Genomic DNA, 26,525 nt, shown 5'->3' on the forward strand with positions numbered 1-26,525 from the left:
CATGTGATGGAACTTTGAGAGAGGGTGGATGTTCTCTGTGGTATTTCAGTCGTATCTCGTAAAAGAGACAGGATTATTTTGATATCACTCTTGTCGATAAGAAGCATTCATTTGTGAGAGTCTCCATGCTCATTTGTGAGAATGTAATATGTCTTGGCATGTTATCTTTATTTTAATAAAAGTTATTTCCTTCTTTACCATAAAATATAAAGTAAGCATATTCTGTTATGTCTTAACTGTAGATTTTAGTCTAGTATCCATTTAGACCTCTCCTCTCATTTCCCTGTTCTTGTACGGAATAACTTCTTTTTTTTTTTCTTCGGAATAACTTCTGATCATGTATTTTTCTCATGTCCAACCATCTTCATTAAAAACAGAGGCAAGCATCTGACTCTTTTGTAGAAAGACCTCCTAGGATAGTCACGTCTGAGCATCACATATATAATGATACATATATCCCCTTATTATAAATTACTTTTATTTCTCCTTTATAGTACAGTTAAAGCAGTACATTATGTTGATTTTTTCCTTTAAAATGATGTGTGCAGATAGCTCTATTTTTATGAACTTTATCTGAACATAAAAGATGCAATGCAACATTACAAAATATTTGGTTTTAAAGGGAAAATTGGGTCCAATAAGGTTGAGAACCACAGGGCTAGAGGTAAAATGTTGAACAAAGCAGACTTGGTCCTACCATTGTGGAAACTGACTCAAATGTTTTATAAAGTCCAGAAGTCACTGGAAGAAAGAAATAATTGATGACAGGTAGTATACAAGTAATATTCACCTGGGGCCCTGACCAACATAAGGAAGGTAAAAAGAAGGGCAGCTGGTAAAAGGAGGAGAAAGATGGTAGTAATCCAGTCCTAGAAGATGGGAAATGAAGACCCCAACAGCTCTCCTTGGTGAGAGCTGTTTTATATCAGAAATCTTATTGTGAGCTCTGGAAGATCATTAGAATTTAAGATGACTAGCCCTGTAAATATATGCCTTCATAAAAATTAATTATTGGTTTGGTATTGCAAAATACCCAGTCCCATGGAATTCTGAACCAGGCTCCCCTCAACAAAGGTTCATTCTCTTGGGTAAGCCATTCAGTCAAGCAATGGCTTGTCCTCCTTTGCCACCAGCACCAGAACCAAAGCCACATGGAGAGAATGGATAAAACTAACCATAGGAGTGTCACGATTAGCCACAGTTCTCTCATTCCAAGGAAAGAGCCTGGAAACTACTTGATATCTAAACACAGGGCAAGTAGGCAGAGAGAATACCTAAGGATCAAGCCAGTGTTACAAAGTCCCCTTTCAACATATAATTTCATCTCCCCTACTTCACTGTACCTGTACCTGATCTTATTTAGTGCTGTTGGTTAAAAAAAAAAAAAAGATAAACAATTTATTGTTAAAGTAGTTTGGGGACGCTATAATATAATTGTGAATATTTTTAAACTCCTAGGGGAAAGAAACTAAGGAAATATGAAGTCATCCTTTGTCTCTAGAGAAAGTGTTTCATTTTCTTTTCTTACCCATGTGTGAATGATAAAAATGAAGTTGTAAGTACCTAAACCCTTACTCAGTTCATGGTAAATCCTGCTTATATTGACTGCACTGAATAAAGGATTATTTATAAAAGAAATTCAGCAGCTGTGTTGTGAATGCACTCTGTTTTAATTGCACTCCATAGTGCTATAAACCCTTTGTTTTGTCTCCCACTGGAATATCTTAAACAAAAACAGAATTTTCTAATTAGCTCACTGGAGACTTGTAAGTCTATAATGGAGATAATTTACTTTTGTTTTGTCATTTGAAAGTAATTAAACAAAAGTTCTTTATTTAGGGAGAGACCAGGACTTAAGTGATTTTTTTTTTTATTGTATTTTTGGTGTTTTACTATAGATATGGTAGAAAATTAAATTGCAGGGAGGTAGCTCGGGGTAGCTTTAAAATTCATTATTAGTAAAGTTTGTTTAAGTTCCATTTTCTGAAGTCAAATATATAAAACTACTGAGAAAGTCTGCAACTATTCAGTGAGGAAAAGCCATTTAAGTATCTCTTATCCTCTACTCCAATTTTCCAATATTTTAGGAAGACAACATTATAAAAGTTTCACTATTTGGTTAGCAAAGCATAGGAGGACAATTCAATACATACTTTGAGCCAGTAACATTTTACCTACAAAGCTTAGACATCATTTAATTCCATTATCTGTATCTTATCATTTAAAATTAGCACACAATTAATGAGGCATTTAGAAAACATTTTTGTCAACTTAAAATTATATCATATATCAAAACTGCTTGGAAAGGTATAAAATAACATAGAAATGTACACTTTTAATATTTAGGTAAATTATGCAAAGTACAGCATTTGAGCTACAATTTTCCCAATTCTCTAACCAGTAATTAAATGTGAGGTCTCTCTAATAAATCTTGACCTTGTTCTTAAGGAATCAATATATTTTGAGACTTTTGATTTATGAAATGTTAATTGAATCCAAGATTAAAATAATGAAATTACTTGTTTAAAACTACTGGATTACAAGTGACAGAATTATATTTCTTAGAAAACTGAATCTCAGTCCCAGTGAGAAAAGCATAAATTTTATGATCTACAAATGACTCAGATGGTAAAGAATCCACCTGCAACGCAGGAGACCTGGGTTCGATCCCTGGGTTGGGAAGATCCCCTGGAGGAGGGCATGGCAACCCACTCCAGTATTCTTGCCTGGAGAATTCCCACAGACAGAGGAGCCTAGCAGGCCACAGTCCGTGGGGTCTCAAAGACTCGGACACGACTGAGCGACTAAGCACAGCAAATATTTTTCACCTCTTATTCGATGTGAGGTTACATTTGCACATGTGAAAACGTGAATGTTAGTTGCTCAGTTGTGTCTGACTCTGTGATCTCATGGACTGTAGCCCACCAAGCTCCTCTGTCCATGGAATTTTCCAGGTTACTGGAGTGGGTTGCCATTCCCTTCTCCAGGGGGTCTTCCTTGAGAGCTTGTTTGGAGGTTCTAGCAGGGGAGAGCAGCTACTCCTATACCCTTGACCGAAGACCGGTCCTCCTCTATCGGGGATGGTCTTCAACCATCCTCTTCGACCTCTTAGACCGAGCGCGCAGCTTCGGGAGGGACGCACATGGAGCGGTGAGGGACCCGCCTAGCCAGCCAGATCAGCCGAATCAACCCTGGCGATCAATGGGGTGACAGATGTCGCAACCAGATCGCCCTCACATCCTCCAGGGGGTCTTCCTGACCCAGGGATCAAACCTGAGTCTCCTGCATTGCAGGCAGATTCTTTATCATGCAAGCTGCCAGGGAAGCCCTAGCATATATGAAAGTATAATAAATGTCTTCATATTTTAACCTTCAAACACCTTATCAATCAGATGATATCATTCTATTCCCATTGTACAGATTAAAAAAAAAAAAACTAAACACCAAGGGTCAAGAAGATTAAATGGTTTGTTTGCCAAGACTCAGAACTTAGACCTCATCTCCAAGCTCAAGATAGCCTCAAGTTCAGGTGAACAGATTCTTAGAAATACTTAGCAGAGTATAGGGTGGTTCTTTGTGTGCAGTGCCTTGCCTTGCAGCACCAACATCATCTGGGAGTTTGTTGGAAATGAAAATTCCCTGGCCCCTACCCAAACCTACTGAACCAGGAACTTTGAGGGTGGGGCCCAGCAAACTGTTCTAACAAGTCTTCCGATGAATTCTGATGACCCCTAAATTTGAGAACCACAGGCATAGAAATTTTTTTATTGGTCGATTTTATTTTCTCATTAATTAAAACGTCACATCCAGTACAGCCTCACTATATCATTAGTTTGGAGAAGAGGTTTAACAATTCACACAAAAAGGGCCAACCTTTATTGAATGCTTACCAGGCAGCAGGTATTGTTCTATGTACTTTCACTCATTAGATCATCACAATAAGCCCTGGGAGGTGGGTATTATTACTGATCACTGAGATGTGGAGAGATTGAATGATTTCCCTGAGGCCATGGGGATACTGGCAGGGAAGAGGTAGTCAGATCCAAGAACCCAGGCTCTTAATCATACTGTGTAAGACATACAACCTGAGAGTGTGTACATTTATTCCTCAAGAGAATGCTGCAAGAGGCAGTGGAAAGTATATCAGGCGTTGGATTCAGAGTGCCTGCAAAATTAGTGTTATAAACATTTATGAATAAGGTAGCAGGGTATGACATCTAATGGAAATTTTTTCCATACTGTTTCCCACTAGCAATGATGTATTTCACTTCCTCGTTGCCAGGTGTTTCCATTCTGTAGTCCCCATGTTATGAAAAGAACTATTGCAATAGTTCAGAAGTGCAATAGTTACCAAAAGCGTTTAATTTATATCAAAATATGACATGTAAGAAGGGGGAATATCTTTAATAGTCTCCTATTGTTATCCTTCCCTGGTAGCTTAGCTGGTTAAGAATCTGCCTGCAGTGCAGCAGAACCAGTTTGATTCCTGGGTTGGGACGTTCCCCTGGAGAAGGGATAGGGGCGAAGGGATAGGCTACCCACTCCAGTATTCTCAGGCTTCCCTGGTGACTCAGATGGTAAAGAATCTGCCTGCGATGAGGGAGACCTAAGTTCAATCCCTGGGTCGGGAAGATCCCCTGGAGGAGGGCATGGCAACCCACTCCAGTACTCTTGACTGGAGAATCCCCAGGGACCAAGGAGCCTGGTGGGCTACAGTCCACGGGGTCGCAAACAGACACGACTGAGCGACAAAGCACGCTGTTATCCTTACTTCTATCTTGTCTAGTCTGTTTGTCACCATGGTGATCCATGAGAAACACGAATAAGATCACATCATTTCCGCTCACATAAACCCTTCAAGCAGAGTTTCTCACCACCTTAGAATAAGCCCCGCGAGTCCTTCCTGAGACAGCCTTAGCTTGGCCCCCGTCTCTCACGCTCACTTACTCCTCCTGGTCACACTGGTCCTTGCTGCTCCTTTAACAAGTCAAGCACTCCGGCCTCAGGGCCTTTGCACCTGCTCTTCTCGCTTCCTCAAAAACTTCCCGGATGTTCAAATGTTTTGCTCCCTGACACCATTCTGGTACCTCCTGAAAAATCACCTCCTCAGAGAGATCTTCTCTTGCCACCTTTCAAATTAAACTCTCACCCCCTTGTTACCGTCTATGCCAAATCCACGGTGCTCACTTTGGCCGCACGTATACTAACATTGGCCCAAGACAGGGAAGGTTAGTGTGGCCTGTGCACAAGGATGATGCCCACACCCACGCTTTGCTCTCTGTGTGTGGCACCTGTCACCTGCCTCAAGTTATATACTCGTTTGTTAGTTTTTAATTATCTGTCTCTCCACATAGGACTTTCAGCTCCCCACAGGCCAAGGTTTTGTCTGATGCTCTGTCTGCTGTTTCCCTGACACCTAGAACAGTGCCTGCCATTGTTATGCCAGATATTGTTAATTATTGCTGTCATTAATGTTTTTCTCCATTTGTTTCGACATGCAGTATGCTACAGAACAATCGCCTGAGACAGGTCCCCACAGAGGCGCTGCAGAACCTGCGAAGCCTTCAGTCACTGTAAGTATAGCTGAAATTCCAACATGCTCTCTGGATCAGTTTGGGAAGGAGCCCTGAAATGTCCAGTTGACCATTTTAGTAAATTCCTTGGCTAGGGGCTGTGCTTCAATAAGCTGCAAGTGAGGGTTTCCTTTAGAGCAACAACAAAGTTGTTCTTTGCACCCTCGTTAAACAATATATATGGAAAACACCCATTTTGGAGTTTGGCGTTTCAGGGCAGAGACTTAATCCAAAGACCTGAAATGAAAAGCCTCTTGTATATGTTGGTATCAGGACTTCCCAGGTAGCTCAATGGTAAAGAATCCGCCTACCAATGCAGGAGACACAGGAGATGCGGGTTTGATCCCTGGGTCAGGAAGATCTCCTGCAGAAGAAATGTCAACCCATTCCAGTATTCTTGCCTGGAAAACCCCATGCGCAGAGGAGCCTGGCAGGCTCAGTCTGTAGGATGGCAAAGAGTCAGACACAGCTGAGTGACTGACCACATACACATATGTTATCACAGGACAAAAATATCCAGGACAACACCCCCCCTATACAAGAGTTTAGTTTCTGAATTCAAATCAGGAATGATACTTTCTCCTTTTATTTAGAAAAATGAGAGTCAAAATCTAGACCTCTTGGCATCATCGGTTTATTCTATGTTTAGATAATCAGAGCTGCCCTGTAATACAATTTTGCTGAGTCAAATAAAGGCTTAATTTTTTTTTAAGTTTATTTTTAATTGATTGATTGCTTTACAACATTGGTTTGATTTCTGTCACACATCAACATGAATTAACCACAGGTGTACTTTTTTCTCCTCACTCTTGAATCTCCCTCCTTAATTTTTTAAGTTCTGTATGTGCAGCAGGGGACCTCAATTCAGGAAGCTAAGATTGAATGGTATGTCTTGAGGTCATACCAGGCAGGTCTACAAACCAGAACGTCCTTACCACCCCACACAGGGAGGCAGACTAATTCAGAGAGCCCCACAGATAACCACACACACCCCAGATTCACACACTACACACAGGCACACTAATGGTCCTTACTCTGAATCCACTTTTCCGTCAGGGGTTTCCACCCGCCTCTGAATGAACAAAAACTGGTTATTCCTCACAGATAGCACTTTCTTACCAGCTAGATGTTTTGGAGCTTGAGAAATAAGCAGTTGTTTACAGTGACTGTTTGACAACACTGCCGTGAGCACTTGATCAATCAATCTCCACCTCATCAGAATGTATGTGTTTACAACATATTGCATGATTTCCAATATCCACATGTGTAATATACGCTTTCATCTTACTTACACTGAAGGTCCTCATCTGTCAAACAGAATACTAATTTCTGGTCTAGAAGGATGAGGGAAATAAATGTATAAAAAAAGACAAATAAATATTGCAGACTTGAGTTGAACATCATGGTAAAGAATCCATCGGTTAATAATGACAAATAGTTTGCTTAATGCCTTTTACCAAGGTGACTCAAGAGAAGGAGGAACACGAGGTGACACTTTGTTCCTTTGATCTTCTTTTTTTTTTTAATGAAAGTAAATCTGTGCTGGAGACCATTTTAAGCTTTTGATTCCAGTCAAACAAAGTGACTTCCTAGGTTTTCACCAGCCTAGAGATAAACAAGCCCACAAGAGCCCCTTTGTGGCCGGGGATGGGTCGACTGCATTTTCAGGAGCTCTGTAATGACATCACTGTATCACCCCCTCTTTTGTTGCACAAGCCTCTTCCTGGAGGAAAGAAGCGACCAGAGCAGCAGAGGGCTGTCTGGGTTGTCTGTGTCAGGGCACAGGGTCTAGTAGTGAACTGAAAAGCGAGATCATAGCAGAGGCCAACAGGAACTTTAAACAGCTGTGAAGCAGGCAGAAGATGGAAGGATAAGGGTTTGTAACCAAAAGCCACCATCAGCTGAAAGAAGATCACAAACGGAACACACTCCGCAGTGAGCTCTTTGAGAAAGTGAGAACCATGAATTTCTTGTTCACTGGAACTGCGCGGTGCCTCTCTGATCAAGGTGTTCAGATTTAGTTTCTTACCATCTGCTATTCACTGTTCACCAGGTGTCTCCCGCACTTGGTGCCCAGTTCACAAAAACAATGGCGTTTGAAACCTTGTAAGTATGTGTTCCCTGTGAAAAAGCCGAGGGTTGACTTTCTAGTGGGATGCTGGCACGTCCAGACCGAGGCATGGGGATGGCTGGCTGGCCCCCAGAGCACGCTGGACTGTATCGCTGGTTATGTGATGTTTGTCCCGGGTCCGTTTGCCCAGCATGCGACAGACCATGGAGGTGGTGGGTGTTGGCAGTGTGCTGCGATGACACTTGTCTCACAGTTTTTGTAATACTTTGACACAAGCATTAAGATTGGACAGAAGAGCATTATAAACTCTAACCGCCAGCCACACGGACACAATATTGAACCAACCAAAGGCGTCCCTTACCCAGTTTGGAGATTTGGGCTACTGTGAGCTGTTTTAAAGTTTTACTATTATCCCAGATTCAAGATGTTCTTTTGCTGTTGTTGTTGTTTTTAAGTTTTATTTGTTAATTGAAGGATAATGGCTTTACAGAACTTTGTTGGTGTTTTAATGGTATTTCTCCTGCTTCTTTCAAGCAGGAGAAAATAAAAACGGTTTTGCATCAAGTGGTCGTTACACACATGCATTCCTTATCCATTGGCCATTCATCTGCCATGCGTACTTCAGCCTCCGTGCTATTTCCACAGCAATACAAGTAACAAAGGAGGTGACACGTGTCTCATCCATGACGCCTGGCAGGATCCTATTCAGCTGCCTCTCTAGCTTTCCTTGGACTACCGGCAACCTTTAGACCTCCACTTACACTTTTTAAAAACTGTTTATTTATTTGGCCCTGTGAGATCTTCATTGTGGCAGTCAAACTCTTTGTTGCAGCATGTGGGATCTAGTTCCCCGACCAGAGATTGAACCCAGTGCCTCTGCATTGGAGCATGGAGTCTTAGCCACTGGATCACCAGGAAGGTCCTACTCACCCTTTTTCTAATAGTTCCTTTTTTCTCTCTCTTGAATTCACTCTATTTTTCTCCACTTTATTATTTTCCTTGTTATTCATTCATTCTGCACTTCCCAGGGGCTGGGAATGCATCACCCCTGTGCATTCCTGGCTTTGAAACTTCTAAAGTGAATTGTTGATTTTAGTTGCAGTGAAGAATTATCTGGAGAGTCTGAGAGCCTCGGCCGCTCCGCAGACCAATTAAAATCAGAACCTCTGTAGGAGACCCAAACATCAGTGATTTCTAACTGGTTTAATGATATAGTTAAGTGCTTCTTAAGTGAGTATTGGGAAAAACGAGTGTCCTGAGATGATTTGCAAATATCCTCCTGAACTCTTTTCAAACCTGAAATAATAACAAAGCCCATATTTTGCATTCCAGTAAAGAACCCGCCTGCCAATTCAGGTAGACATAAGAGACATGGGTTTGGTCCTTGGGTTGGGAAGATCCCCTGGAGGAGGGCATGGCAACCCACTCCAGTATTCTTGGCTGGAGAATCCCATGGACAGAGGAGCCTGGAGGGCTACAATCCACAGGTTACAAGGGGTCTGACATGACTGAAGCGACTCAGCATGCACGCCCGCATGAACTAATGTGAAATGAAAGTCAAGAGCCTTTTATTCACAAAGTTGGCTTGTTTGTGCTTAGTTGAAATAGCTCACATCTGCCCATTGAGTCCTACTGACAGTCTGGGGTAGGTGAAGTGAGGAGGCCACATGAGTATTATCCTGCTATTCAAATGTATCCATAGAATGGCAGCATCAGCATCTCCCATGTAGACTTGGCTTCATTGAATAAACTTAAGAAACTTGATATACATGGAAACTGGTAACCTTATTGCAAGGAAGAAACACATTGTACTCATGTTTCAAGGGATGTGATTTTCACTGGTTCCATGTAAACAACAAATAGTTTGCCTTGTTCACAATGAAAACACACAGGTACATTTGTGTTCTTTGAGCTCTCCTGATGCTTACAAACTGTTCAGCTAAAGAGTAAGAAGGCAAGTCCGTGTACCCAAGCCCAGCAGTCCGGAGCCTGCCTCTGTACAATACGTGCCTTGTACACTAGGTTTCTGACATGGCAGTGACTGCCCAGACACCACTTGGACTTTTTTGTAATGTAATCAAATATAACTTAATTTCCTTTCTGTTTTTTGGAAAGGAATAGGAAATGTAATCAGAATTCACAGTGAACTGGATTTCACCAAGAAACTTTTGGCATTATAGTCACTGGAGGACTAGGATCAGATTGCAGTGATTTGATGGAATCTCAAAGCTTAACTCTCCCACATCCTCACAAATATTGTTAAGAAATAGATCACTGAAAAAAAATAAAATCATTGCTTCATTGGCTGACAGTCATTAATGATATGCAAGCATCTCCCTGTCATTAGTGAAAGTTCAGGGTGATCAAAGAAAATGACATATTCATGTCTGTCCAGCTAATATTAAATAGTATTAAGTACTATACTATTTAATATCTGTTGATTTTCATGCCAACTCTGCAATAGCAAAACTAATTGTGGAAAATGCACAATCATAAAAATCATGAGCTGGTAAATAGAAAATGAAAGGAGAATTAGACATGTCTTTAGTATTGTCTCTACTCTCCAATTAGCTGATAATTATCTTTAGAGTACAGACATTATTTTAAGACCTGAGCTGCTGCTGCTGCTAAGTCGCTTCAGTTGTGTCTGACTCTGTGCGACCCCATAGACGGCACCCCACCAGGCTCCCCCGTCCCTGGGATTCTCCAGGCAAGAACACTGGAGTGGGGTGCCATTGCTTCTCCAATGCATGAAAGTGAAAAGTGAAAGTGAAGTCGCTCAGTCGTGTCCAACCCTTAGCGACCCCATGGACTGCAGCCTACCAGGCTCTTCCATCCATGGGATTCTCCAGGCAAGCGTGCTGGAGCGGGGTGCCATTGCCTTCTCTGTTAAGACCTGAGAAGAGTCTCTAACTCTTGCTGGAATATGAGCTCCCTGAGCGTCTCACTGTGGCAGCGGCTTAAGGGCTATAGACACCCTCCTCTTTGAACACTGAAATGTCATTAACTTCCCCTTGACTCTTCAGAGTAGGGTTTTGCTACTAATAAACCAAAAAAGAGAGTCAGCAGGAAGAGGAGGAGGTGAGGAAGAAGAGGCAGGGCTCACAGTGCTGAGCAGAAAGGAAGGCAAGCCTAGAAGCAGCAGCAGATCCCCTGTCAACAGCCAGGAGCCTCTTGGGTTTCAGCCTGAGGATAAAGGAAGTAACAGAAGACAGGGAGGTGTAAACAAATGAAAAGAAAGCAAAGGGAGGTAACCAAGCAGATAAGATTAAAAGATCAAAAGGGTTAAAAAAAAAAAAAAAAAAAAAAGCAATGGTTTTAGTATTAGTGACATTATTCCTTCCACTAAAATAGTGTACAGAAAGAGGAGTTTTAAGCTTACATAATTAAAATCCACCATGGTCTTGGTTTCGTTTTTCACAACAAGGCCTATACATTAGGTCTACCTTGGGATGGAGGAGTACTGAGACATTCTAGAGACTAAGACTTTTGTCTGTTGAGCTATCTGGAGTTCATTTCACACGCCACATGTAAACCAGCACCCAGTAAATTGTTCTGAGGAGAAAGGGTTTTGCCTTGTCCCCCTCCTCCCATTTAAACATCAGGAGAGGGGACTGCCCTGGTGGTCCTGGGATTAAGACCACACGCTTTCAAGGCCAGGGTGCAGGTTCAAGCCCTGGTTGGGAGAACTAGGATCCCACATGCCACGAGGTCAAGAAAAAAAATTAGGAGAAAATTATTTTCAAAGGCAAAGCCCTTTTTCCACAGAAAGAGAGAGCTCAAATTGGAGCCTCAGAATCAGATGAAAAACAAAAGCAAAATGTGAGCACTTTAAGCAAGACCCGAGGTGTGAGATACTGTGATAACTGCTATTACAGGTTATCTACCAGTTCTATAAGTCACAGATTTGACAATCATATCAGATAGGTAAATAACTAAAAGAGAACATAGATGTTGTGGAATGAGAAGTAAAATCAGCTCTTTCATCTCGTGGTGTAACATAAAGTTTAGCTTTGAAAAGTAGCAAGAAGCTAAAAGGATGCCGACTCTGGGAAGGCACATTGTGAATGGGACAAAGTGTCCCCTTTTCTGGAATAATGGGGGCTGGATGAACTGTGAAAAGGCACATAAAGAAGCAATCAAGTTTAGGAACAAGACAAGGATAGAATTAGAAATGCCCAAAAGCCGTTCATATTTATTCAAATTCTTACCTACATCATCTCACTTCACCCTAAAATCAACCTCATGAAGCAGGATCTGAGGTCACCCCTTCCTTAGTGATGAAGGAGGAGAAAGCTCAGAGATGTCACTGAACCTCTGGAAGGCCATTTGTCTTTTAACAGAGTCAGGTGAGAGGGGAGTCTGGGGTAAGACCTCTGGCCTTTCCGGCTCCAAAATCTTCCTTTTTTATCACTGTTCTGTCATGCCTTCTGAGAGCATCCCCTACAAAGAACAGGCACAAGAGAAATGTGCTAACAGGAGGGAAAGGGGCCTGAGGGAGACACAGAGTCGCTCTCGGCAACTGGCTTTCCTGCTGCTCTTCTGAGCTATACATCCCACTGTTTCCTTGAAGGGTTTAGAAGTTGATCTACAAGATTTAGCTTTCCCATTGTTTTAACCCCACTGCAAGAACTCCCCACTTCAAGAGAAGGGTTCAGAGAAGAGTAATAAAATTAAGTCTCAGGTTGGGGAGATTTGGAGTGTTGGGGAGTTTTGGGGAGATTGGAGATTTGGCAGGAGTAACAAGATGTTCCTGAAGACAAGGTTCAGAAGCACTGTGGGGGCTTCCCTGGTGGCTCAGTGGTGAAGAATCCACCTGCCAACGCAGGAGACATGAGTTCAGTCCCTGGTCTGGGAGGATCCCACATGCCGCAGAGCAACTAAGTCCGTGCACCACAACTGCGGAGCCTGTGCTCTCGAGCCCGGGACTGCAACAACGTGCTGAAGTGACCGAGGCCCACGTGTCCTGGAGCCCGCGCTCCGCAACACGAGAAGGCACCGCCCCAGAGAGTAGCCCCCGCTCCCCTCAACCAGAGAGAAGCCCACACAGCAGCGAAGAGCCAGCACAGCCCACGATAAATCAGGACGGAGCTGAGGGAGGGAGTTGAGTGGGACACAGAATTAAGAAAAAAGTTTGGCTAGATAAGGTGGATACGCTCTGAATATCAGAACCAGAAATTGGGATTTGAAAGGCATGGCAGCATGGAAGAGCTGTGGGCTCCTAAAGGGCATGACATAGAGCCCCGTTTTAGGGAGACTCATCTGGCAGCAGCCTTCAGGATTAATCAAAGAGATAAGAGATCAAAGTCAAAAGGACCAGCTAGAGGCTGTTGCATAATGCAGGTGTGAAGAGATAAGACACTTTACCAGGCAGTGGAAATGAACGATCTTGGAGATGAAGATAAATGGAGAAACCTTGGAGAATGATTGTCTGGAAAGCAATGGGAGATGTAAAGATGACCCCCAGATTTCAAACTCTGCTGATAGCTGGGAGACTAATGGTGCCCCTGACAAAAAGGAGGTCTTTGTCTTCTACGGAGAAAAATGAAACGAAAGAAGTTAATACTCATGGTACTTTCATTCTGGGTCATCTTCCTGTTAAAAAATTCACAGCAGTGGTAACCTCCGAGAAACTGAGCAGCTTCATGTAAATTGACTTTAAAATATGTTCCTCCTTGGAATCTTGTACTTCCCAATGATTCCAGAGAGACAGGAGCTTGATTCTGTTAGACACTTCATCTGGTGTGAGATCACTGGTCTCATTCACTTTAGAGACAAGTCAGCTGACTAGTCTCTAAATTATTATACCTCCATAAACCTGTACACCTTCTCTCTCCCCAAGTTGCAGAGATGGAAAAAACCTTTTTACCTTTTCAGAGGTAAGTCTAAAGCAATAACTTTTCTTCCTGGTTTACATTAAGTTTATCAATAAATAAGATGGAGAATAGGAAGATAGAAGCAGAAATTCCCGTATAAGCAATCATGGTGTTCATATGAATTCAAATGCTTAGTATCTTCCTAGGTTATAGATGGTAAATTTCATTAGAAAGTTGAATTCCACATTGTCATCACTTCATAAATATTAAAAAAACAATAACAAAAAATGACTCATTTGATTATGAAGGATTCATATAAATCAGTACAATCTATAAGAATTCATGTGGATAAAATTCTATCTTGATAGTATTATTATCAAAATGATCTGGCAAATTCAATTCCAATGACCGCCTGGTTCCAATGCAATAAAATTTCTAAGCAGTAAAATTTCACCATAACAAAGACTTGAGGGACTTAGTTAAATTGTATCATATACAAGCTTAGAACTACATACTTTTCATTTAGTAGCAAAAGTAGGATAATCATTGAAACTGCTCTCATTTCTTAAAATGTTATAAATGAACTAAATCACTGTGCTCCTTTGACTCCCAGGAATTGTTCAAAGTGGTCTCCTCACGAAATGTACAAGAGAGTTGATCATTTCTTCAAAAGAAGAGAAATGCTCGTCCAACTATAAAACAGCTATGTCAAATGCTGTGCTTCATAGGTCCATTTATTGGAAGAGTCCCCATAAGCTGTATTAAACCTGCAGCTGCAACATTCTTCACACCTTTGCCTTTTTTTCCCTCGAGTCATCCATGTTAATAATTGACAATATTACAGTCATCTCAGATGAGAATTAGTCAAGATCAATGGTTTATCTTCTGACTAACGCTTTCTTCCTTGCAGTTAATGGGTTATCAAAGATATTCTCAAACAAAGATATAAGTTTGTGTTATACACTAGACAAGGTATATCTTGCACATATACAAGATACATGTAAAGGTCTATTTTCTAGAGAAACAATAGCTGGAGTGACCTCATCAATTCACTAATCCCTACCATAATGCCATCTATAAAGCAAAAATTCCTTTCAAGAGTGTGGGACAGATTAATACAATGTTCCTTTCAAAAGAGAAAAATTGCAAAATTAAGATTTTTTGCATGGAAACAATAGGGAAGAACTTCAGAGAGAAGGCAAGAAAATAACTTTTTTTTGTTCTTTTTCCTGACATTAAAAAAATTTCTTTTTTGCCCATTACCTTTCAGTTCTTCCTCACATAGGATACATTGATATTACAGAACTGTATTCACAATGAACATGCAGGTCTGTTTTATCTTTCATTTGTGTAATACTGGCTAACGTTCACCCCTGCACAGTTCCATCTGCCCAGCTGCCCGGAACACTGAGCCCCCATAGCTTCCTTGTCTTCCTTTCTGGTCACATCTGCCCGGTCACCCTGTTTGGTCAGGCTGCTTATTTACTTACTGTCCTTCACCCCAGGCCTTCCTCCACCTTTCCACACTTCTTCTAGCACACATCCCTTCTCGCCCGATGACGGCAACCACCGTGGTCACTTCCTGTCTCCCAGCTCCTCCTGCACTCAGCTACCGGCGTGACCTTCCCACAGCACACCCATTGTTAGGGTGTACACACCCACCCCAGAGGAATGTTTTTACACAGGTCTTAAAGAATGCTTGGTGGGGGAGGCCAAGACATTCCTCACAGGGAAGTAACCCAGAAATTTCATAGGACTCAAGTTATCCTGACTCCAAATGCTGACCTTGGATATTCGCAGTTATTGAAGCCCATCAGGCTGAAGTGGACAGTCCTGACCAGGTGCCAGTGATGAGAAGACATGACCTAGGGCCCTGAGAAACAGCCCCCTCGGCCCAGCAGTTAGTCCAATAAAACCCCTTTAGGCACTTGTGGAGCTCCCCACCAGGCCTCCCCCCAGAGAAGAAGTTGTTTCAGCATACACCCAAAAGTCGTATTTCTCATCAGTAACATTGCAAAGGCTCATATGAATAAAAATTGTGTTCTTGCATCAAATGATATCTTCTTTTTCCTCAGCCACTTTAGCTTTTGAGGCCTTTTTGGACCTTTTAACACAAAAGATTTGTGCATCTCCTTTTCTCTGTGAGGGAAGCCTTCCTATAACACCAATCAAGACATGCCATTTAAGGATGTACAGTGAGTGGAAAATCAGTCATCCTGCCAGTTCACATGACCAAAAAAAAAAAAAAAAGGCAATCTATTATAGAGATATTTGACGTTACAAATGATTAAGGCCTTCAGAAAAAAATAAAAGGAACTTTGGGAGAGCAGGGAATGATGCCACTTCCTAAATGTGAAACTTTTTCTCACATAAAAAGCCTATCATTTGTAAAGTGCTTTACCACTTACAAAGTCCTTCCACATATGTTTTTCTTATTTAATTCCCATGGTAATTTTGTGATCTGTTGTGAGACTGCTTTACAGATATGGAAATTGACCCTTAGAGAAATTAATCGGATGCTCCCTGATGTCGAAATTAATAAGTGACAATCTTGAGTTAAATCTGTCTTATTTCTCCTAGTTCAGTGCACTTTCCCGTTTCCCACACATTCATTATGTAGGTGGTTCCATGTGACTTAAGAAGTAGAGTAAAATGTTATTTTATCTATCTTTTTCTGTAAGTTATAAAGCACAAACGGTGCATACAGTGAGTGTCATTTCCCGTAGAGTCATTACTTTTCCTTTTTGTTTATTGTTTAATTGAAGGATAACTGCTTTACAGAATTTTGCTGTTTTCTGTCAAACCTCAACATGAATCAGCCATAGGTATGCATATATCCCCTCCCTTCTGAACCTCCCTCCCGTCTCCCTCCCCACCCCACTCCTCTAGGTTGAGACAGAGCCCCTGTCTGAGTTTCCTGAGACACACAGCAAATTCCCGTTGGCTCTCTGTTTTACACATGGTGATGTAAGTGTCCTTGGTACTCTCCCCATACATCTCATACTGCATTTCAATATCAGAGTTAAGAGGTTTATTTGTCAGAAAGAAGAGGCCGTATTAAAGTGTTTTATTTTGCTACACCTAACTGCTTGCAGGCTTTATGCTGCTTCTGCCACATTATCAATGGATATTTCAACACCAAGATCATTGCTAGAAACTTTCTCTGACAGTATGCCATCTACCACATGCCATCACTTCTCCTTTGCCTTCAGAGTGAAGATGTAGTATTCAGTAATGTAACAGGAACAAAACCATTTGCCCTTTGTGATACTGACACACACACACACGTAATGATAATACTGAAGGCTGGAAAGGAAGGATGACTTCTATTACGTCTGTTTGCAGACACCACTGCGTTATTTCTGTTACAAGGGATGAAAGAGTAGTCTGCATGTCTCAGAACTGAAATTTACTGACAAGTGGCACTCATGTAACCCATGTTTGACTAAGGGAAAATATGAGTTTCTTCTTTTTTTCTGACTGGTTTCTATGTCAAAACACAAAAACACCAACTGTTAACCCAACCTCCAGCAATAATAATGTAAAATCATTAAGGGGCTTTATAATTTACAAAGTCTTGTTGTATTCTTTTCTTTAATCGTAAAGCCACCTATTAGAGGGGTTACCCTCAATTTATAGATGTGAAAGCTGAGGTCTGTTGACTTGGTCATGGTCATATAGCTGTTATTTGACTTGGACTCAAAATTTCTCATCCCAAATCTCTTCACTTTTTCACAGATTCTGAGATGACTGAACACACACACACATACATTCCTTGTGACTTTCAGGAAATAGGAATGATGACAAAGAAAGCCTTAAAAGGTGGAGTTATACACATAGTTATTTTTGCTGCTCCTGACATGTCTTCATGTGTTTTCATGGCCTGCGTAGTGGTGTTCTCCTTAAACTCTAGCACTTCAATGTTGCACTTTTCAAGCATGTGAATGGGCGATGCCCAGCTGCCCCTAAAGACCAGGCTGACATAACGTGAGCTCTTTGTTTGCTCACGGAGTCGGCACAACTTGTGCCCTGCCAGCTGCTTTGTCCACAGTCTTAACCTTGTTCTGTAAGAACCACCTGGACAAGTGGTTGAATAATGAACTCCACACTCCAATTTATCTTGAGATCTTCTGTTAAGATTCAATCGGATACTACCTCTGAGCATGAATAATATACCACTCTCTGAAATAGATTTGGACCACTGCAGCCAGGTAGACACGGACTTCAAAACACTATAAGGAGAAGGAGTATGTTCATGGGGAGCTTCTTAGACGAAGAAACTACTGAGACAGAGAAACATTTAGTGCCGCACTCGGGATGCCAAGTGACGCGTCTGGGTGTGTTAGAGCTTGGAATGTGAACAATTGCCCGGGCCTAGTCATTTCATTTCAGATAGTACATTGCTCTAAGATTATGGTGTGAAAACTAGATTATATCCTTTTAACTGGGGGGAGAAATGATTCGTAAAAGCCATGTATCCAGAGAAATGGGCTTTTTAACTTTGGGAACTGATGCCCGAATCACTTGAGATCCTGCAGAAACTTTGGTAGTAACTTAAATATCGCAAAAGACAAGTTCGTGACTCAATGCAGAGAGAGCCTTTTCTGTACATGCTCCCCCTTTGCACTGAACTTGAAGGTTAGTCCTTTTCAGGACTTAGAAGCCACAAATAGTTTCACCACTTAAGCCACTGGCAATCATCAGACAATATGTCAACAAAAACTTGGAAGTTCATAGTATTTAAATAACGTCTTCATCCTGTAATCAGTGCAGTCATTGAGGAGAGTTTACATATGTGCTTTACTCCTAGTCAAACAAAAACAAGCACCTCCTCATGCCCTGATGAAAGCGCACCTTATCTGAACATGGGCCAAGCATGTTGTTGCTGGACTGAGGGAAAGGGACCATGCTGGGTTTGCCTGGACGTTTTCTGTCCTGCTTGTAGACAGAACCTTGAGATATCTGGAAGCTGCGAGTCTGCTGCCTACAGGGATGGTTATTCCCCTGGAAATTTGATTGTGAGTGGACTGTGGCATCGGACTTGTTTGTTCCAAGTGACCTTATCTCAGCATCAAAACTTGACCTAGAGGGGTGGCGGGGTGGGGGGGAGGGGAGAAAGGCTCAAGAAGGAGGTACTATAGGTATAATTATGGCTGATTTGCATTGTTGTATGGCAGAAACCAACACAACGCTGGGAAGCAATTTTCCTCTAATTAAAAAATTAAATTAAATTTAAAAGCTTGGCTCAGGGCCTGGAGGTCATGCTTCCCCATTCAGTCGGGGGAAGCAGGGATCAGAGCAGGAGTGGAATGACATGTGTGACCGAAAGTGGGGAAGCCACTTTTCATGGAGAGGCACTCCCTACTACAGAGAATGCTGCTTTTAAGCTGTTTAAATTTGGTCTGCAGGGGATTATTTCATGATCCTGGAGTGCTTCCTGCATCTGTTTAGTCTTAAATGCTTCCTAAAACATTTTTCAAAATCCAGTCATGATGTTCTAATCCTTCTTAATACATGCTCTGCTTAAAATGCAACTCTTCTTTTTTAAATCCTAGCTTTGAAAATGCAAATAAATGTGTGAGTCTTAAGAACAGATTGGGAAAAAAAAAAGAGTGAGGGCTGGTGGATGCATAACTGAATGTCGAGGGTCCTGTGGTTCATGCACCTTACAGAAAACTTCAGTCTGTGTCTGTCTGGTCCCTTCAGCAGGAAAAGCTGAGGCGTTGCTGTCACGGCCACTTCTAGGTTGGATGAGGGTAAAATGAATGTTCTGCACTCCCTCTACTGGCTCTGAAGCTGCAGCAGCTTATTAACTAGACCTATTTTTAGATGTATTTTCCCCCATTTAAAAAAAAAAAGTGATGTGTAGAAAAAGCAAGCAAAAACTGGGAAAGCTATTTTACTATTCATTTAAAATGTCAAGGAAAGCAAACATCTGCTCAATGCCGTTGGTTAGGATGAACAAGAAAGCCTGCTTGTTTTAGGCCTTGCAGCAGAGTACTAAGGGGCGAGGGGCGCCTCCCCATCCCTGAAGCATATCTCTAACAGCCTTGTAAAAATTACTCATGCATGTGTGCTAAGTCAGTTCAGTCGTATGCGACTCTTTGCGACCCCGTGGACTGCATCCCGCCAGATTCCTCTGTCCATGGGATTCTCCAGGCAAGAATACTGGAATGGGTTGCCATGCCCTCCTCCAGGGAATCTCCCTGACCTAGCCTTGTAAAACACTCAGTCCTTTTCAAATGCTAAAATAATCTTTCCCCACAGCTCAATGAACCAAAATAAGTATGTTTTGTGTGTTCAAAACAGTCCAGGAAGGCAACAGCATTTGTCTGACTTGGTTGATGTAGGAAGGAGCAGAGGGGGTGTCTTTCTCCTGGTGTCAGAAAGGAAAGCTAAAGGATCATCAGCTGAAACATCACAGCCCAGGGGAGGCCACTGCCTTGCCGGAAAGCATGGTCCGCCCAAGCCTGGAAGAGAGTCACAGCCCTGTGGAATTCCCAGCAGCGGTCCTGCTCGCACCCAGGGCAGAGGCTGGCAGGAGGCAGACGCCCCAGAGGTCAGGGCTCCTGCGGCCCCAGCCCCGTCTCACTCTTGCTGATCGGCATGTCGAGGTTCTCCTGCAGAGCCCGTCTTCTGCCTGGGCTCTGCTCTCTGCTTTCCACTCTTTCTCGCTTGCCTCCCCAGGCGTCTGGATGCCAACCGCATCAGCTCCGTGCCCCCCAGCTGCTTCCGCGGCCTGCATTCCCTGAGGCACCTGTGGCTGGACGACAACGCGCTGACGGAGATCCCGGTCCAGGCTCTCAGAAGCCTATCAGCGCTGCAGGCCATGACCTTGGCCCTGAACAAAATACACCACATACCAGACTATGCCTTTGGAAACCTCTCCAGCTTGGTGGTTCTGTAAGTTTTATTGATTTTTTTCCCCCTTCTCTAACAGTTTCTAAATTCACCCAGACCTTGTAATTCTCTGTGGGACCTTGACCTTAAAATGATAGCACTTCAGGCTTTGAAGAGGGACATTTTAAGGGAGGAAAACCCCCCAAAATGACTCATAAATGTTCTAATCGTGTAAAAGAATCAAACAACATTTATCGAGCACCTGGTAAGTGCTAAGCACTGCTAGGCATCCAGAAATAACAAAATATGACCTCTGTCTCAGGGAAACCATTGTATATGACACGGGTAATCACCACACTGTATAGTTAGTCCCATGACCAAAGTTAATAAAAATCCCTTATTTCTGATACTAATTTGTAATGCAGGTCAAATTGAAATATGCCCTTCTTATTATTTAGTAAGTACCTCTTAAACCCCTTCCAAGGTAACAGAAGCAAGGGACAAACCCTACACAACAAGTTATGCATTTGTAAGGCTTTTTCCCTTTGAGGTCTAGATTTCATTATTTTAAGTAAACTAAAATGGTTCTCAAGTAATAGTTGGAAAAATAAACAGTTCAAGAGGGCAGCGATATGCCCCACATGTATAATACAGTAGTCAGTCAGTGCTGACAGAGGACAGCAGGAGCTACTTGAAAGGCTCACAGATTAGCTTTCTTCGAGGAGAGCATCCTCTGCACTGTCTCTGCCTTTGCTCATGCCTGCCCTCAGACCATGGGCTTCAGCCATCCCACTTTTCCTGAAGACGGGTCCGCCTTGCACTGCGGCGTGTACTCTGAGGGCTGGCCAGCCTCTCATCCATCTGTTTAGGTTCCCCTCATGTGTTGCCTGTAAAAGATTCTCAGTAAGTATCACATGGATCTAACATGATACCAGCATATATTTATTAGAAGAGCAACCTTTGTCTGAAAGGATTGCAAATGTGGGGTGACATTGACAAATTTCTATACTGAAGTTCATATACAAAGATGATGCTTCTGTTCCACCAGAAGCTGGGTAGGTGCTTTAACTTTTCCCTCCACTAGAGGGAATGAATTTACAGAGATTCAGCTCTTCTCTTTCCCCCTGACCTCCTTAAGCCCATTTCCCAAAAATCCCTCTGGGACGTGGTCCAGTTTTTTCAGTCATGCACACAGCTGTTCTCACTGGCCCTGACCTAACCAACTTATCATTGAGCCAAAGAGGATAATTAGACACATTTATACTACGACAAGATAACTAATCTCCTTGGGCAGTCAAAAAATCTGATCCCCATTCTCTGTGGATGAAATTGTTGTTTCCTATTAACCTGTGGCCCCACCCTGGCAATGCAGCCACAGTAAGCCGTCAGCTTTGATAGAAGATTTGCTGCGTCCTCCTCGGACCTCCTCCTCTACATCCTGCATTTGTTGATGTTGGTCACAATCTCTATTTAACATTCTATATTCCAAAGCCACACTGAGCAACCTAAATTTACTTTTACCAGCCTTGTTGCTAATCCCACAATTATTATTCACTCCATGATATCTCAAACCCAAAAGGTAAAACTGTGACTGTGAAATTCTGTGGTATTCATCTCTGGTAAGAGTGAATGGGGCATAAAGCCTTTAAAGCAAGCAAACAGAAATGTTAAACAGAGCATTTCTTACATGTAATTAGCGCATTCTTTAGAGTAAGTGTTTTTGGATTTCAGCAATCAAAACGTTTTGCCTAAATTTCCATCTGCAATCCGCCTTCCTGACGGTCTGTAATGTTCTCCTGCAGACATCTCCATAACAATAGAATCCACTCCATGGGAAAGAAATGCTTTGATGGGCTCCACAGCCTAGAGACTTTGTGAGTTGACCTTTTATTTGTTTCCCTTTTTTCAGTGTTTTCATGACTATTTGGAAGGAATCAAAATAGCCTTAAAGTCAAAATTGCTATTTGGTTTGGTTAATTGCTTGAGCTTTAAACAGATATTTACAGTGGCTTTATCTTACGCCCCTGTACACACTCTACAGAGCCGAACAATAAAACTGAGATTTTATTTTACTCTAACAAGAGTAATAAATTAGTTGGAATCATTAGATGCTAAATGAGATGTCCTCTACTGAGCAGGGCCTGTTTGCCCAGGGATGTGTACTCTTTGTCAGGGATCAGTTCAGTATTGTCACTCAGGCTCACCATTCATGAGTGAGGCCCTCCCCACTGAACCAGAGGGTGCCGACGAGCAAGTGCCAGACCGTCCAATCAGAGGAACAGGCATCTCATCAGCAAACAGTGGAGGTTCCTGCAGGAGCAACTCAAAAGTCTAAAACGTGACAACACCTACCCTTTATTGAGTGTATCTCTAGCCAAATATTGTACTGAGCACTCAGCACACATGGTTTCAAATCAATCCTACAACCATCCTATGAGAACAGGTACTATGACCCCTTTTTAGACTCCAGGACTTCCCTAAGGGTCCAGTGGTTAAGACTCCACACTTCCATTGTGGGGCACTCAGGTTCAATCCCTGGTCAGGGAAGTTCCTCATTCTGAGTGGTGCAGCCAAAAAGAGAGAGAGAAAGAGAGAACAAGACAACCATTTTTAGGCTTCAGTAAAGAGCCAGACATCCTGGAATGTGAAGTCAAGTGGGCCTTAGAAAGCATCACTGCGAACAAAGCTAGTGGAGTTGATGGAATTCCAGTTGAGCTATTTCAAATCCTGAAAGATGATGCTGTGAAAGTGCTGCACTCTATATGCCAGCAAATTTGGAAAACTCAGCAGTGGCCACAGGACCTGAAAAGGTCAGTTTTCATTCCAATCACAAAGAAAGGTAATCCCAAAGAATGCTCAAACTACCACACAATTGCACTCATCTCACACTCTAGTAAAGTAACGCTCAAAATTCTCCAAGCCAGGCTTCAGCAATACGTGAACCATGAACTTCCAGATGTTCAAGCTGGATTTAGAAAAGGCAGAGGAACCAGAGATCAAATTGCCAACATCCGCTGGATCATCAAAAAAGCAAGAGAGTTCCAAAAAAACATCTATTTCTGCTTAATTGACTATGCCAAAGCCTTTGACTGTGTGGATCACAATAAACTGTGGAAAATTCTGAAAGAGATGGGAATACCAGACCACCTGACCTGCCTCTTGAGAAACCTGTATGCAGGTCAGGAAGCAACAGTTAGAACTGGACATGGAACAACAGACTGGTTCCAAATAGGAAAAGGAGTATGTCAAGGCTGTATATTGTCACCCTGCTTATTTAACTTATATGCAGAGTACATCATAAGAAACCCTGGGCTGGAAGAAGCACAAGCTGGAATCAAGATTGCCAGGAGAAATATCAATAACCTCAGATATGCAGATGACACCACCCTTATGGCAGAAAGTGAAGAGGAACTAAAAAGCCTCTTGATGAAAGTGAAAGAGGAGAGTGAAAAAGTTGGCTTAAAGCTCAACATTCAGAAAACTAAGATCATGGCATCTGGTCCCATCATTTCATGGCAAATAGATGGGGAAACAGTGGAAGCAGTGTCAGACTTTATTTTTTGGGGCTCCAAAATCACTGCAGATGGTGATTGCAGCCATGAAATTAAAAGACGCTTACTCCTTGGAAGGAAAGTTGTGACTAACCTAGATAGCATGTTAAAAAGCAGAGACATTACTTTGCCAACAAAGGTCCATCTAGTCAAGGCTATGGTTTTTCCAGTGGTCACGTATGGATGTGAGATTTGGACTGTGAAGAAAGCTGAGCGCCGAAAAATTGATGCTTTTGAACTGTGGTGTTGGAGAAGACTCTTGAGAGTCCCTTGGACTGCAAGGAGATCCAACCAGTCCATCCTGAAGGAGATCAGTCCTGGGTGTTCATTGGAAGGACTGATGCTGAAGCTGAAACTCCAATACTTTGGCCACCTGATGTGAAGAGTTGACTCATTGGAAAAGACCCTGATTCTGGGAGGGATTGGGGGCAGGAGGAGAAGGGGACGACAGAGGATGAGATGGTTGGATGGCATCACTGACTCGATGGACCTGAGTTTGAGTAGACTCCCGGAGTTGGTGATGGACAGGAAGGCCTGGCATGCTGCAATACACGGGGTCGCAAAGAGTCAGACACGACTGAGTGACTGAACTGACTGAAAGTTATTTTATCAACATGACATAGTCAGTTAGCAGCAAAACTGAGGCTTGCTTCCTTCCCTAATTTGACTCCAAAATCCATGTTTGGGGCTCCCCAGGTGGCTCAGTGATAAAGAAATTGCCCGCCAATGCAGGAGACGAGAGTTCGATCCCTGGGTCGGGAAGATCCCCCGGGGAAGAAAATGGCTACCCCATCCAGCGTTCTTGCCTGGGAAATCCTACGGGCAGAGGATCCTGGTGGGCTACAGCCTGTCGGGTCACAAAGACTCACCTTCAGACGTGATTGAAGCAACTTAGCATGCACACAAAATAAGTCACTCAGAATCACTGAATCTACACCACTGGCTCTAGCCCAGACAGCGGAAGGCCATGACCAAAGAACGCCTCTCCTGTGGCCTTAGAGCCCGTTGTTCATTTGCATACAGAATTTAGCGATATGTACCTGGTCAGCATAGCATCTAACCGGACCTGCATTCACTCATTTCTGAGGGACCCAACAGCTGTCCTTCCAGGGTTACTAAGTCACTGTGTTTCCTCTTAGAAGGGAGGACGCATCCTCATGTGGAGATGCTGAAGGTGAATGAGTCCAGGCAGGACTTTGAAGTCAGCTTAACAGGCAAGCTGTTCCCATCAATCAGCTGCTTGGAAAAATTAGAAATTCTCCCTTAATTACACAAGGGCTGGTCTGGGGATCTTAGCAATGGAAAGCACCTTCCAGTCCTTTTCAACTCAACAGGAGCAGAAAACACGATGAGCTTCGATAGGTTATTTCCATAAATAGTCTTTCTTTTTTTTTCTTTCCCCCATGTTTGGGACGAGGACCCAGGATTGCAAATTCAGGCAATTCATGCATTCAGGGCAAATTCATTTAAGTCTCAATGACCCCTCTTCCCTCACTTTGCCCAGGGCTCCAGAGGATAGGTAAAATAACCAATTTATTCCCAACATCTTTCTTTCCCTCACTAGAAATCTGAGTGATTTATAAGGATCCAATCCTCGTTTAATCAAAACGGAGCATCTGGAGAGACTTAGAAACAGGAAGAAAATTTATGTCCACAAAAGACACACGTTTCCTGCTTGCTGTGTAGCTTAAGGATGGTTTGTGCCAGACAAGTAGGAATCTTGATTCATGTTTAACTCGGTCAAATTATCTCTCTCTTAAAATTAAATAGCAACTCTTCCCCACAGAGGAAGATCTAACCACATCTGATTGCCTGACCAAAAGGTTTTTCTGCGTCATCTGGGAAATCTGCCATTCCCAGAGATCAAGAGGCAATTACTTTTTCATATGGAGATGTAGATCAGAGGTGGAGTAAGTCTATAAAGCGCTTGTGAGTAATGGAATTGAAAAGCCATTTGTGTCATAACAGAGAAACGAATGACTTGAGATTGACTGTCTGGTCACTCCCTGTCCGTGCATGAAGGATGGTAGAGCTTTGCCCCACACATCAGGAAAACGAATCCTTATTTGTGACCATGTGGAGATTCTAGACCCGATGTCCTTCTTCAGAGCACCCTGTACCACATCAGCGTCTGCACAAGCAGGCAGTCACCCTGGACTTCAGGCACCCGAGCCAGGAATACAGCCTCCTTCCTAGAGGTCCTCTCGGGAGAGCCTCTGAAAAGCCACCGGCCAGAGTCAGAGGGTGGAGGCGGGGCCTGGAAAGCAGAGGCGGTCAAGGAGGGCACAGATTCACTGGCAGCTTGGTGAGCTAGGTTCAGGTAAAGAACAGCATTGGCCAGCCACAGACACCTGGCCACGTGTTCTAGACACTTGGACATTCACGATGCTGTACATGTCCTTTAAAAAAAAAGGGTTTATTTTGTATTAGGGTATAGCCAATTAACAAACAATGTTGTGGTAGTTCCCGGTGAACAGAGGAGGGACTCAGCCACGCATGGACATGTTTCCATTCTCCCCAAACTCTCCCCTCCCATCCAGGTTGCCACATGACATTCAGCAGAGTTCCATATGCTATCCACAGTAGGGCCTCCACAGCTGGCCATCCATTTTAAATAGAGCCGTGTACACGTGTCCATCCCAAACTCCCTCCCTTTTTTAATGCCCACTGCCAT

At 42.8% G+C, this 26,525-nt stretch overlaps 1 protein-coding gene across 1 annotated transcript in view; it reads left to right on the forward strand.

Annotated features, from left to right (window-relative positions):
• Nucleotides 1-26,525, forward strand: part of LGR5 (leucine rich repeat containing G protein-coupled receptor 5) — a 126,166-nt gene that overhangs the window by 74,562 nt on the left and 25,079 nt on the right. The window contains exons 4-6 of the mRNA XM_061121889.1: nt 5,502-5,573; nt 20,148-20,363; nt 22,103-22,174. Of these exons, the coding sequence (XP_060977872.1) occupies nt 5,502-5,573; nt 20,148-20,363; nt 22,103-22,174 (360 nt within the window). The remainder of the gene's footprint in view (nt 1-5,501; nt 5,574-20,147; nt 20,364-22,102; nt 22,175-26,525) is intronic.

The sequence above is a fragment of the Dama dama genome, chromosome 3 (assembly GCF_033118175.1).
Source record: "Dama dama isolate Ldn47 chromosome 3, ASM3311817v1, whole genome shotgun sequence".
Classification (NCBI taxonomy): domain Eukaryota; kingdom Metazoa; phylum Chordata; class Mammalia; order Artiodactyla; family Cervidae; genus Dama; species Dama dama.